Source organism: Phoenix dactylifera, chromosome 9, assembly GCF_009389715.1.
Source record: "Phoenix dactylifera cultivar Barhee BC4 chromosome 9, palm_55x_up_171113_PBpolish2nd_filt_p, whole genome shotgun sequence".
NCBI classification, from domain to species: domain Eukaryota; kingdom Viridiplantae; phylum Streptophyta; class Magnoliopsida; order Arecales; family Arecaceae; genus Phoenix; species Phoenix dactylifera.
Genome location: NC_052400.1, coordinates 8,331,596 through 8,345,851, shown reverse-complemented (window position 1 = coordinate 8,345,851; position 14,256 = coordinate 8,331,596). Strand labels below are relative to the sequence as shown.

General features: G+C 38.4%; 1 protein-coding gene across 4 annotated transcripts; it reads left to right on the top strand.

Annotated features, from left to right (window-relative positions):
* The first annotated feature begins 2,660 nt into the window (after positions 1–2,660).
* Positions 2,661–13,802, top strand: LOC103721877 (E3 ubiquitin-protein ligase At3g02290-like). 4 transcript variants are annotated; one of them, XM_039129928.1, is made up of 7 exons: positions 2,670–2,773; positions 10,291–10,350; positions 10,830–11,100; positions 11,192–11,323; positions 12,192–12,627; positions 12,843–12,952; positions 13,407–13,802. In XM_039129928.1, the coding sequence occupies exons 4-7, from the start codon at positions 11,204–11,206 to the stop codon at positions 13,431–13,433; spliced, it is 693 nt and encodes a 230-aa protein (XP_038985856.1). In that variant the 5' UTR covers positions 2,670–2,773; positions 10,291–10,350; positions 10,830–11,100; positions 11,192–11,203; the 3' UTR covers positions 13,434–13,802. The 4 variants fall into 4 exon arrangements, with proteins under 4 accessions (XP_008810469.1, XP_008810471.1, XP_026666131.1 ...); XM_008812247.3 differs by lacking the exon at positions 10,291–10,350 and having other exon boundaries at positions 2,661–2,773; XM_008812249.3 differs by lacking the exon at positions 10,291–10,350 and having other exon boundaries at positions 2,661–2,773; positions 12,156–12,627.
* The last annotated feature ends 454 nt before the right edge of the window (positions 13,803–14,256 follow it).

Sequence of the window (14,256 nt, the reverse complement as noted above, 5' to 3'; positions counted from 1 at the left end):
TACTCAATATTTTGTCATCATCAAAAAGGGGGAGATTGTGGAGTGATTGATTAAAACCCTATTTGATTTTGATGAGCTCAAAGCATTTGAGTATATCTTTTGTTTACTAATGAATTCAATTGAGTGTTTTAGTGAAAATCTTGTCTAAGTGTTTCTAGATTTGGTTCAAGATATTTTGATAAGTTAAGAAGTCAGTTTGAGCCAAAGTCTGAGACTCGAGTCGACTCCAGAATAGTATGAGTCGACACCAAGCGTATCAGAATCCCTGGCACGGGCTCGAGTCGACTCCGGATCATTACGAGTCGACTCCGACTGAGAACAGACAGACGAACAGAAAGACTCAACTCAAAACCTGTCAGCGAGTCGACTCCTGAAGTGCGCGAGTCGACTCCGATACTTACAGAGTCAACTCTGGAGTAGTATGAGTCGACTCCAAGGAGTTACAGACAGAAAAGTCAGAGAGCGATTTTCGACCCTGAGATTCGAGTCGACTCCTGTAGAACGCGAGTCGACTCCGATGGTTGGCAGGTCGACTCCAAAGAAAGCGAGAGTCGACTCTCAGTGGTACACAAGGCAAAAGTCAGAGAGCAGTTTTCGGACTCTGAGATCCGAGTCGACTCCCGCAATGCGCGAGTCGACTCCGAGACAGCGCGACCCCAAAAAAAAGACAGAAGACCGAATTATTGTCTCTGAGAGCCGAGTCGACTCCCAGACAGCTCGAGTCGACTCCAAGGCAGCGCTACATCAAAAAGGCAGAAGGCTGTGTTTCGAAAACTGAGAGCCGAGTCGACTCCGGAACAGTCCGAGTCGACTCTAAGACTGGACGAGCCAAAAGACAGAAGATCGGGAGTTCGGGCTCTGAGCGCCGAGTCGACTCCCAGGATTGTCGAGTCGACTCGAGTGGGCCAAGTTGAAAAATTAGCTCCATGGACTTCATGGGATGAGCCGACTCCGAAGATGGCAAGTCAGCTCCAGAAGTTGGCGAGTCGACTCCGGGTTAAGTCGAGTCGACTCCCAGTCGCGGAGGTCACTTTAATTCAAATCCGGAACAGTTGCCGAGCCGACTCCAGAAAAGCATGAGTCGACTCCCTCTACAGCCGAGTCGACTCCAGATCGCGCGAGTCGACTCCGACCCCAACGGATATATTGTCAGGATGTGCAGAGTGTGCAGAACGGGCAGAAAAAGGTGTCTAACGGCTAGTTTCCGTGGGGGATGGCTTAAATAGCCACAGAGGACTGTAGCAAGGTAGAGAAGCACTATTCCACTCAAAGAAATCAAGCATCCTATCTCTGCCAACTGGTTTTCAACAGAAAAGAAGGAAAAGCGCCATTAACTCCATCCAGCTACCTCTTCCCAGCATTTAAAGAAGTCTCCTCCTGCCTTCAAGTCGACCAGACATTCAAGAGAAGACTCACAGTTCAAGAAGCCCTACTCTACTCCAACTCAAACATGTTTGAGGGCTCTTAACTTCTCTCTAGTTTATATCGCTGTATATCTGCTTTTTAGAAGCTCTGTTTTTCGGTTTGTCTCTGTTCTTTCCATCTTATCTTTGCTTGATTCAATCAGGGGATTGAATCAAGAGTGTGTAGAGGTTGGTTGGAGAGCCGAGGGTAAAACCAACGTGTAAGGGTTCGATTGTGATCCCGGAAAAACAATCGGGGTGGTTCTAGTCGGTGAGCTAGGGAAAACCGACCGAGTTCGTTGTGAGCTCGTAAAACAACAAGTTGGGTTGTGAGCTTGTAAAACAACCGGCTGTAATCCGAGGGGTTATAGTGAATTCCCAAGTGAGACTTGGGGAGTGGACGTAGGAGCTAGGGTAAGCTCCGAACCACTATAAACATTGTGTTTGTGATTGCTTGTGTCTCTTTCTCTCACTCTCATTTCACTCACAGCACATAGCAACTAATTATTCATCTTGCAAAAGTATTAATTAGTCATTCACAAACGTTTCAATTGCAAAATTATTTTTAAAACCCAATTCACCCTTTTCTCTTGGGTTGTCTATCTGGGCAACAGTAAGGTCAAAATCTTCCCCATCAACTGTCCCCCCAAAAACCTGCGGATTCAATCCCACCGTACCGAACTTGAAGCCATATTGCAGAGTGTAAGAGGCGTAGACGTCGGAATATGAGCCAAAGGCCTAGAGTGGGTTTTATGATATTTTTATTACCAAACCGGATACAGGCCACTCAAGTGGCTGGATATGGGATAATGTTTAGACCGGAGCCCAACGAGTCCGGGTTCACATTTACTAAAACCCGGAACCAACCCGACGCCACCCAAAGCAGTCCTAGCTGAGTGCGGGTTGTTGGTGATACTGATTTTCCAACGTGTAAAAGAAACAAAAATAGCCTACCAGTGGGGACAAAAGCATTGCGGCACGGAGGACGCCATCTTCTTCTATGCGTACATCATAAGGAAACGTGTAAGATCACTTCATCTACCGTCCTTTCTTTCCATCCAAAGAAATCCTATCAGCCCATACTACCGTCACGTCCACACATCATTTTCCATGCAGCCAACGCTATAAATAAACGGATTAGATTCGTCGGAGGTGAAACAGGGACGGCAATCTGGCTATTCGCATATAAACTTATGTACGATCTCTTGTAAGATAGCGTTGTCCCAGCGACACCCCACCAAGTTCCCCTGCCCTCTCCCCCCCTCCCCCCGCCCCCTTCCTCTCAGTTCATCGGTGCCGAGCTTGCTTTCCCCTCCTTCCTCCCCCAGTGGTTGGGGGGCTAAACCCTAGCCCTCTCGTTTTCTCTCAAGGTAAAGCTCCTTGCTTTGATTCTTCTTCAGGTGCTGCCTTTTGGTCGCCAGCTTCCTTTCTTGCTGGTCTGATCGTTTGCTGTGTGGACAAATACCTAGATTCTTTTCTCCCTTTTGCTTCCTTTGATCCTGCGAATCTGACAATGAGGATTTTGCTGATCGGCAAGGAAATCTCTGGTTGATGTGGTTATTTGAATGAATTTTTGTCTGTGTTTTTCATTCAGAGGCGGGGTTGATGGACAGTAGGGTTTGTTTGTCTACATTTCATGATCTTAGGGTTTCATGGTACGAAAGATGATAGCTTTGTGCTGTTTATGGAGGTTTTTTGCTGATTAAAGGGGCAGATCTTGTCATGTTGCTTTTTTGTTATTTCTCCCTTCTTTTGGGGGTGGTTGGGGGTAGAGAGGTATTCGGAAGCAGAAAGATCCTTGTTTATCCTGGTGGATTTCAGAAAAAAAAGATTGAAAACTTATATTTTGCAGTTCTGATCAAGGTTTAGGGTTGTGAGGTTGTTTTCTTGCACTGTTGAGTATATCTTGACATGAGTTGACTTGGATTGCTTTGTACTCCCACGTATGTGACTATTTGTGATGAATTATATCATGATCGGCATCTTTGTTGCACATGTAGTGCCTTGGCTCATATTCGCTTATTGACAAGTGCAATGTGTGATGATATTGCAAAAAGAAACATCAATTGCTTTTGTTATACTTGATTCATTCACTTTAGTTATATAAGTTACGACCTTGGTATCTAGGAGACAGAAAGATGAGATTTCTTGGAGTAAACTTCTTAGTTTTCTTATAAATTACAGAGCCCAAGAAATACTAGCAGGAGAAGTGGGTGGTTTGTTACAAAGCAAGTTGGACCCCCTAGTATTGTGAAGCCAGCTTAGGGACATACAATTAGCAATTTTTTTTAAAAAAAGTTTATGGAGAACAGAAAGAACATGCAGATATAGGCATGCTTCTCATTTTCGTTAATTCAGAAACATTTAACCTTAAGACCAAGTATCGAGACGTTGGTCTTAGTTGCTACTGATTCTGGTAAAGCTCATAGTAAGATACCAAAAGATAATGTGGTGGGAATTTAAAAAAATATATATATTGAATGAGTATATAAAATGCTATAAACTTCAAGATAGTCCGGAAGTCCTAGATCTAAAAAAACTCACAACACACGCACACACACACACTAAGAGAGATAAGCTTCAAGATAGTTCGGAAGTCATTTACATTTCTAATTCTTTTTGAGATTTGAGGTAGTGGAGCTTGGTAATTAAGCTGAGGTGTGTACCATTGGGCTTAGTGGTAGATATAGCTTAGGTTTGAAGATTGTGAGGCGGCAATCTAACAAGAATGACATACCACCCTCTATCAACTTAAAAGTTTTCTAGTACTAGAGAGCAGTTAGATTTTGTGTTGTAGGGTGAGTTATTCACTCATCATATGGTATGCTTTGTTAAACACAACTTTTCATGGTAAAAATGATCGAAGAGAAGTTGATTGCTTGATCTAGACTAGCTGAAGTTAGAATTTTTGATTGTCACATGAGACACACCAAGTTGTCTCCCCTGATATATTCGATAAATCTTGTAGAAGACAATTGACTGATATCTGGTGCAAATAACGATCTTTTATTGGTGGTTGATAAAATTAAAAATTTTTGTTCGTCTCTTTGAAAAAGGAAACCAGTAAACCACTATGTTTTTTGTGATGGGTCGCAGCATATAGACATGAATCAACTAGTCATGGTTGTATTTAACTTTTGATAACATAGCAAGAGCTTGATGCTTTCCTTTCCATGGCCACCTTGTACCTAACTTTATAAGGTGGTAGATTAAGGGTGCATTTGGAATTGCTTAAAAAGGTATTTTTATGTCTTTAAAGTAGAAAAGGTACTTTCTGGAAAAAAAGTATTTGGTGATATCATTTGAGAAGTGCTCCTACAAGAAGTAGAAGCTAAGTAAGTACTTTTAGGAGAAGCTAGAAAGATGAAGTTCTGACTTCTTTGTGAGATTGCTTCTTGCCTTTCAAATATGGTAAGCTCATACATAAAAAAGGAGTTATGCAATACATGATAACTGAACACTACATACATGAGAACATACTTTCTAATTAAGAATAAATGTGTGATTTTTGAGAATGACTTTTAAAAAGCAGAAGCAATGCTAAGCAAGCCTTAAGTTTGTCAAAAATGTATGTTTTCTTAATTCCCCAAGTTTAAAATGCCTAGTGAGGTTCCTTCTTTTAGAGGAAGGGTATCATATATTACAGTATATTGGTATGATATTAATAGGGGGTGGCAACTTGTTCGCACCAATATAATTCATATTGTATCCTTGCTTTTAATGTATGGAGTTATCTACAAGCTCCTGGTGGGAGAATATGACTTGGGCCACCTTATACAGACAATGTGTTCTCCCATTGTTTGAATTATATCAGCTCAAGTTTCAGTATTATGTTTTAAGAAGGGTTTTGTGAAACCTTCAAGAGAATGGGCTTTCCTTTTAGGTGATTCGGAGCCTTGAGAAGCAGCTTTATTGATCTAGAAATAGGTTTTTTAGGGTTTGGTGTATTCTTCTACTTCTACTAGTATATAGAAAGCGGACATTTAGCTTTTAGATTATAAGCTTCCACTACATGTCCTAATTCATATGTGCAATGGTGCCTAATATGTGGATCCGTATTTAACATGTTACTTGAGTGTTAACTATACGTTATTGACGACGATGAGTTTCTTGGGTTGTTGCTCATGAAGCGAGGCTGAGAGATTTTTGCAGCATTATCATAAAGGATAATTTGAGGGAACAAAAATAAATATCAAGATCCCTTTTTTATGTTCATGAGACTAGAATTTAGTGCAGCCACATATGAGAGGTGGACGGCATTTCAAACTACTAATGATCCATAAATTCCTTGCTAGTTGAACATGTTCTCTAAGGAGCAAATTTACTATTGAATATCTCTTGAAAACTCTCTTTTCTTCTTATTCTCTCTCTCATGAATATTTGATTCTTTGGCTAATGATGAAGTTGAGAGACTATCATCCTAGAACCCATCTACAACTTTGCTTTTAGTGCCCTTTTAGACTCTATATAGGATTAACTATTGAATGGATTGTCTCCCTAACCAATCCTGTACAAGAATTGCTTTGACAAAAGTTCACAAGATAATGAGGTTTGCAACCCCTTTATTTTTTATGTTATTTATTGAAGTTGCTATATTTGGCAATGATTTATAGAGTGTAGGGAGGAACCAAGCAGCGGAGGGGCACACAGTGCCTAGGCACTACATGGTTTTTTTGCTACAAACATAGCAACAATAATAGCAACTCTTGATTGTGGCAGTTTAACTGTGATGGTGTTTAGTAGATGGTGATCATTGTAGTGGTGGAAGTTGTGGAGATAATGGCCATAGCAACAGCTTAGTGGTGATTGAAGCCCAAAGGAAAAGGGAAAAAGGGAGTGGAGAATAAAGGAAAGAAATAAATAGTGTTTTAAAAGGTTGCCACGATGTGCGGGTGGTCAAGCGGCTGCTCAGCGCATATATATGCGAGATGCATATGCGGACACATTTGCAGTTATTTTTTTTAACTATATAAAAGTAAATAAAATATACCAAGTACAATCAAAGCAACAATAATGTTAGTAATGTTTTTTACAGAAAAATAATTAAGGGTGGATTTAGAGGGGCTGCAGAAGCCATGGGCCCCCTAAGTATGTGAAAGATCTTTAAGCTCCTATTAGTTTTGTTGGTCTTTTGATCATCTAGAGACTTTTCTCATGTGGTCCCCCAAAGGTTCTGATATTATCTCCTATGTAACTGACCCCACTCATTCATTGATTAACTAGGATATTGTGACTCTACTAATCCTCTTATGATATTTTGCTACTAATGTTTATTGTTAAAAGTTAGGTCAGAATTGCAATTCCTTATTTGGAAAGTCTAGATAATCTGATTATGGAAATATACTCTTTTCAAATTTAGAATGGAACTAATCCTTTTGTCTATAGACTGGTAAGATTTGGACTTTTGCTGCTGATATATATAGTTAAAAGTTAGCTTAGAATTGGAATTCCTTATTTGGAATGTCTAAATAATCCCATTGTAGAAATATACTCATTTTAAATTTAGAATAGAACCAATTCTTTCATCTATAGACTGGACAAAAAATCTGTGCACTATCAAGCATAGCCTTGAAAGAAAAAAAAAATCTATTCATTGTGAAAGAGTCCTTCCCTACCCATGCACGTGAGCCAGATAGAGAGGTATCTTTCTCTTTTTTTGTTCTTTTTCCTTTTTGTTTGCTAGTACATGCATTCTTATATTTTTCTCAAAATGAAGCATAAATAATTTGCATCTGTGGTTTATAAAGCGGTTCTTTGTGCACTTCAAAACATAAAAAGGCTCCTTACTTTTGCTTAAGATCTCCTTTCATTGAACCCTTTCTTGCTCTATCTATGGATGGTCTTTGACCCTCTCTCTATCTGTTCACATTCTACCTCTTCAATAATTTGTCTGGCTTCTCACCAAAACAAAGAATAAAACATCCGGTATTATGCCACTATTTTACTGGAAAAAGAAAAATTCATTCAATTCGTCTTTAGAATATACTCAGAATTTTTGTTCTTTGTTTCATTTCTCACATGTTCAGTAGAAATGAGAAATATTGAAATGCTTTTAGTTTTCTGAATCACCTTCATATCTCCAAAAGAAATCTTGACTTACACAAGATCCCATAAGTATATTATTGACATCTGAAATATATGGCTTGATAAATAATAGGTTAGACCATAGTATTTTCTTGGGATTTATTTAGATTATTGAACATTATAAATTAAATCAAACAGGATTCCCACTACATTACTATAACCTATGAATAAAAATTGAAAAGTAAGGACAATTTAAATTAGCTTGACCATTTGATGAAAGTAAATTTGGTCGTTGCTTATAGTTAGGATATTATAAATGTTGTCAATACAATTTTTTTGATCCCACAAAGGGAAATTCCTGACTGTCCCTATAATAACAACAACAATAATAATAACTAATAGTTAGTACTTAATACTAATAGCAATAGTTATAACACAACTGAAACCAAAATCCAAACATGCTCCATCTGCATAGGCCCTCATAAGTGGAGCAAATATATGGCTCCATAATGCTACATGGTCATGCAACCACATAACACTAATGGAGCCACAAATATGAGCATTTAGTGCTAGGTGGATTGCCTTTTCAGTCTGTTTGTGGTATGACTGTGTATAGTAACTGCATATAGGCAATGTGGTGCGTTCAAGGGATACAAATATGCTGCCTTATACACATCGATTTAAAGCACTGGAAATAAAAATGCTGCTTGCCAACTGATTCACTGCCATGACCTTTGCCTCTCATTTTCGCTCTCCTTTGGCAATATCCCGGAGGACATGTGATTATGGCTGTGCGCGTATGGGATGGAGGTTCCCAGTGGTGGTTCTTAATCTAAGTCATAATTAGGTTCTTTTAGGCTGTGTTTGGATGCTGAATAGTTAACCACCCTTTGGATAACTTTAGCCATTGGTATTCACCCCTTAACCAACTAACCAATGAATAAAGTTATTTCCTGTTTAGTTGGTACTTATTAACCACCATTATTACCCTCTTGCAAGAAGTGAAGGGATGGTAATAAAGAATGGTAAAAAAATGCCATCCAAGGTAAAAGTGATAGAGAAAATAGGGGATGAAGGGGTGGTTATTTCATTCTCCCGCCTGAAATAACTTTAACTTGGTTATCTACTTTTTTGGCCCATTGACCTGGCACACCTTTTTATATGATGTTTGGCTGGTTAGCTGGATAACCTTATGTTATCCACCCTCTAACCGGCATCCAAATAGAGCCTTAGGTTATTTGGTATCGACATATTAAGAGTGTGACCTGCTAACTAATATATCGGCTTATGTGCCTGCCCTTGGTTTGGGTTGCATATGGAGGCTGCCTAACACTAGGCAAGGTATCTGCTTCGGTGGGGGGGGGGGCAACTTTGCCTAAGGTGGCAACTTAGGTGTCTTCTAAAGCAGTGAGTTTGATGGGCAGTCACTTAGTGCTAATAAGTTTTGCACCTTTTCAGATATGAAAGTTCTCATTGTAAACATCAGAACAAGGAAAAAGAGGAACAGGATGGGAGAAAGAAAAGACAAGGGAGTGGCAGATAAAAAGGAAAGGCACTTCATAGAGGAGAGACAATAATTGAGGAGAAACATCTATCAAGCTAATTAATTCAAGGTAAACAATAAGTAAAGAAGAACTTGTTACTTCTTGTGGAACCCTATTTGTGGATGTTTAGACATCCATGAAAATATGATTCTTAATTTTAGGACCCTCAGCTCGCCAACATTGAATTTATGAATCTTAAATTGTTTGCCTCAAAATAGTTCTTCTAGTCAAGCTAAAAGAAAAGAAACAAGAAGGGAGAAATAGGATAAGAGAGAGTGAAGGAGAAAAGGAAAAATTGGGAGAGAAGATGGGCAGATGGTGAGGAATTAAATCTATAAACTAGCTTGCTCATTCTAAGTAACTCATAAATCATGCAGAATTTGTTGCTTCTTATAGACTTCTTTTTAACAATTTTCTAATTATAAAAGAACCTCCAACTTGAAAAATAATGAGTTTAGGACTCAAACATGTTTTGGCTCAAATGGTTTTTTGAATCAATCTAAAACTCCATAACCTTTATTAAACTTTCTTGGCATAAAATAATGAACTCTCAAAAACAATAGGACATATTTCGATGGAACCCTAAATAGAAGCCCATGAACTTGTTGCAAAACAAAATTAAACCCTATAATAAACCAAGCTAGGCTGTTTTTATTTTTGGCGGTGTAATTCCTCGGCAGCTATCTCCACTGGTAGCTGCAGATGCTTTTGGTTGCTTTTTTTCAATAGATGTTGAGGCTTGCCTTTTATCAGAAAAAAAGGCTTAGGGTAGAACTTGTGCAAAATGGTCCTACTGCAAATGACTCACAAAGCAGTAGAAAATTTAACCCATAAATTAGCACAGGAATACCAAGTAAATATGAAATAAACAACTTATTTTTGAGAAAGGATTTGCATCGTCTCTTCGAATCTGAAACAAACCCAAAATAAATAGGACTTGCCCCCTTTTTTTTTGGCCATGTCAGTGTGTGTGTGTGTGTGTGTTTTGGGGGGTGGGGGGTGGCGGTTGCAAGGAGGGGTTCATGATTTCTTTGCTGTGGACATCCTATCCCTTTGTTTTCTCCTATTGCATGGGCCAGTGCTACATCTTCTCCCCTTATTACTTAATTTGTCGTCATCATCATTATCAACAGGTCTTATAAGTTTGTACTTTAAAGAGTTTTTACGTATATCTTATGGCATGTGGTCCACCTTGTCCAACATTGGTTTTGAAAAATATCTAAGGCATCAGAAGTTTGGCAGTGAGGAATATAGTACCTATAGTGTTTTGACCTAATCCTGCAGTAGGTTTGGAACTGAAGTCTCCCTTTATTTTGCAGGATCTATGTCAATTATGCTTGTCCCAATGAATCTGTGTTGTGGCAGAGTTTGGCCTGTCGGTAAATTTGTACTATACCCCAGTGTTTGATTAATTAATGCCCTCCCCCATGCAGCATGCAGGTGAAAAGATATGACACCTGGAGGATTTGTTAGGATGTTATATTGAAGAAGGATGCTGCTGATTAAACCTATATACTTTTTTAAGAGAATTTTGGAGCTTAATTATCTTGCAGAACATAATTGAAGGGAATGTTCTAGGCAATACTATTGATGGAAATAGTTGCTTCATTTATTGTAATAGTAAAAATTGATGAATTCTGATGAGACATTTATGCTTTGGTTCAAATTTTTCTGACTTGTTGCCAAATCAAAATGTGGTGCATAAATGCTTAGTTTCCATGCTCATATCAGCTGAAAACTCAGTCAACCTTGTATATTATCTCCTTCATTTTTGTTCCTGAATCCTAGGACATCTGATTTGCTTGCACATATCTCTGACTTTGATATTGTCTGCTAATTCTTTTCATCTTGTTGGCAGGTAAAAGGTCATACTCCTGAGGAACCTCTGAGATGAAGCTGATGGCACTTGGTCATCTTGTCAATCATTTGATGGATTTGATGTTAGTTGGCCCATCATGTGCTGGATGCTATTAAAACATCCATTTGTTTACACTATCAGCTTCCAGGCTTTTGTTTGAGTATAGACAATAGCATACCATTTGTTCAAATTTCTTGGTCCTGTTCAAGGCTCTGCATATTAATTGCTGAAGTTGGAAACTCTTCCTCTATCTCTAAAATCTGTCAAAGAGGTATTTTAGGATCCTGAGTATTTTTGCTTCAGTTGCAATCAATTTATTGGCTGCTTGTTCTTTATATTCTGTCTTTTCCTCAATTTATCAGGAAACTATTAGTATGGGGGCATTTTGTTGTTGTCCATGTTCAGAGGACTTTGAAGAATATGCCCATCCAAGCAATCCTATATACAGGCACTGCACATGCTTGAGATATTTCTTTCACCAGCTGTTCAGTGGGGTAATGTTATAAAATCACCGGTTTTGTTTACAACCAAGGTTTTGTTATACATTGACTTACCATAATGTTGATCAAAGCTTGGTCTCAATTATGTTTTGCATTTCTGATTGTGGTACAACTATCCAGAAACAATATCATATATAGCTGACTTGCTGGCAGAATCTACAGTATTTGCCACCAGTCCTCAAAGAAACCTTTATTTATGTGGGAAATTCTTGTCTGTGAACATGATTGCGTGCATGCCAGGTTGATGTTTCTGCTTCCTGTCCATAGTGCCTTCTCTGGGTCAATTTGATCCTTCATTAATTATTGTCTCCAGCATGGTATCAAAGTCAAATACACGACAAATAAGCAAAAAAGTATGGTCAAGGGGCTAATAGCTATGGACTGGTGGTGAATGGATTAGGAACTTTTTATATACATACACATGTTTCTTGACTCCCTCTCTCTCTTTCTCTCTCTTTCTCTCTCTCTCTCTCGCACGGGCACGCGTGCAGATAAGCTTTGCTCGATATTTTTCAATATCCTTGAAAGTGTAGAGGAGTGGTTGGCAGTGGGCAAATTATGAATGTCTTGTGTAAATTTGATCAAGTTAAGGATCATAACTGCTTACTTTGTCCAAAGTATGCAGTTTGAGGTTTTGGAATGTCATTGCTATTATGCTGTAATGGTTCATCTGGTTTAGTATCATCTGTAAGATTGGGTAAATGGTACTGCCACACTTTATGAACCTGTTTTCTATGTCAGACAGATCATCAGTTCTGCATAAATTCTAAAGGTTATCTTTGTAAAAACTATTCTGATTCTCTCTCTTTTTTACGTAATTTGGCAGTAATCTTTTTCTCACTTAACTTCATCGCCCTTGTAGTATAGCACAATGTTTCAAAGACTAGAGGGGTGGACAGTTGCTTCCCCTATTCAAGCAGTAACTCCATTGACATCAACAGGCATTGGCACCACTTCAGCTGACACTTCATTGTCTGAGACATACCACCTTGTCCCTCGACCTCTACCATATGATACAGATTCTGGATTTTCTCGTTCACAACGTGATGGGTTGGTTTCTAGGAGGGAGAAGTCTATGAGCCACTTACAAGAACTGCAACAGACCCTTAGAAGAAATGGAAGTAGCTCTGCAGTTGAACATTTAGGTTCTATTAGAAAAAGGAACAGTGCAGAAACTGAAGAAGAATGCAAAGCTAGCCATTCTGAATCAGAGAAAAATCTGTATGCAAAAGCATATGGTACTGGTTATGTGATAGCGACTTCAGAAGATGAAGATGTTTGCCCTACATGTCTTGATGGTAACCTTGTTTCTCTTATGTTTTCATTATCATATTGTTGTGCTTATTCCCTCCTTTTAATAACTTGATGGGTGTTGCTTCAATTGGTTGGGGGAATGTCCAAATGAGAAAGCGCTGTATATTATTGCATTAGTGATTTGATACCAAAGATTTATAGTTTTCTTCTTCGTCTTTTCTTTGCAGACTGCTTAATTTATTTACTTTTTCATTTACAGAATATACTCCTGAAAATCCAAAGATTGTGACAAAATGCTCTCATCATTTTCATCTAAGCTGTATATATGAGTGGATGGAAAGAAGTGACAGTTGTCCAATTTGTGGCAAGGTATTACTGTTCTTTTATTTTCTTTATACTGTGTTTATTCCTACTTAATATATTTATTCATTTTTTGTTCATTTTATTGGCAGTTTTAAGCTACGAAAACTGGATATGATATGTTTACTTGTTTTTCATTTATTTTCTAGAATTCTCAGAAACTGCATTGATTCAATTTGCCCCAAAGATACAGTGTAACAAAAATCCGGAATCTCTTCTTTGTGATGATGTTCAAAATTTGTTTAATTAATGGTTGGGAAGTTCTTTCCTTCGATTGATTCTTGTATCATCTCTTATTTTTTACTTAAATCTGTCAATATGTTATGCCTATTCAAGAAATGCTGCTGTGGCCTATATGCTAAGTAATTGAATAGATAGAACACATTTAATATCAGAAGAGTTTCAATATTTTCTTCATCTATGTGTGGTTTATTAATTTGTCTGCACTTTGATGTTGTCTCAGGAGATGGAATTCTGCGAGAGCCCATGATTTAAATTTATCTTCTCTACAATTTGGTTGAGATACCAGAGCATGTAGTGGAGGGAGTGTTTGTAAATAAAAGTTCTGCAGGCTCAGCAGTGAGGTACCAACTGAGGGAGTACGATACTCAAATATATCGGCATGTCCATGAGTACGCATCGGTTAACATTAGTGTTTTCAGATGCTACTGTTGTACCTTGTATCCTAAGCTGAAAGTTTTGGGAGCTGTGGTACTGTCTCTGATAATAAAAGCAGTGTTGCAAAGCCTTGTGCCTTCGCTTGTGCTGTTTATTCTTTTTTCCCTATTTTCATATTAAATGGAAATCTTGGATTAAAAAAAAATCAAATATCAGAGAAGTTCGATGGAGCAACGACTAATAATGTTGAGCACAATTTGCAACTCTGTTTCTTGACATAATTCTGTTTCTTTTTTCATTCTTACCGTTTGCAAGATCATGATTCATGCATGACAGGTTTGGGAGCATAGCTTCCACTTGCATATTACTTCAATATCTTATTGTACCTTTAGAGCTAGAGATGGATGGTCAGCAGATAGTTTATTGGGATTCCCTTGCCGGTAATGCTGTCTCAGAAGCGGGGATCCTTCGTGAGAAAAACTGAACTTCTGGAGGATGGTGCTCGAAGAAACCTTAGCAACAAATATGCTTTCAAGGATATCTTTTAAATTTATGAAATTTAATCAAATTGATATCAGGTGACTTTGATTGTGAATCAAAAACTATGCTCTGGGAGCTTAACTCTTGCCCTGATTTAATGCTTGACTAGATGTTGTGGTGGGCCCTGTTGTATGGAGGCCGTTAAGCATTGCATT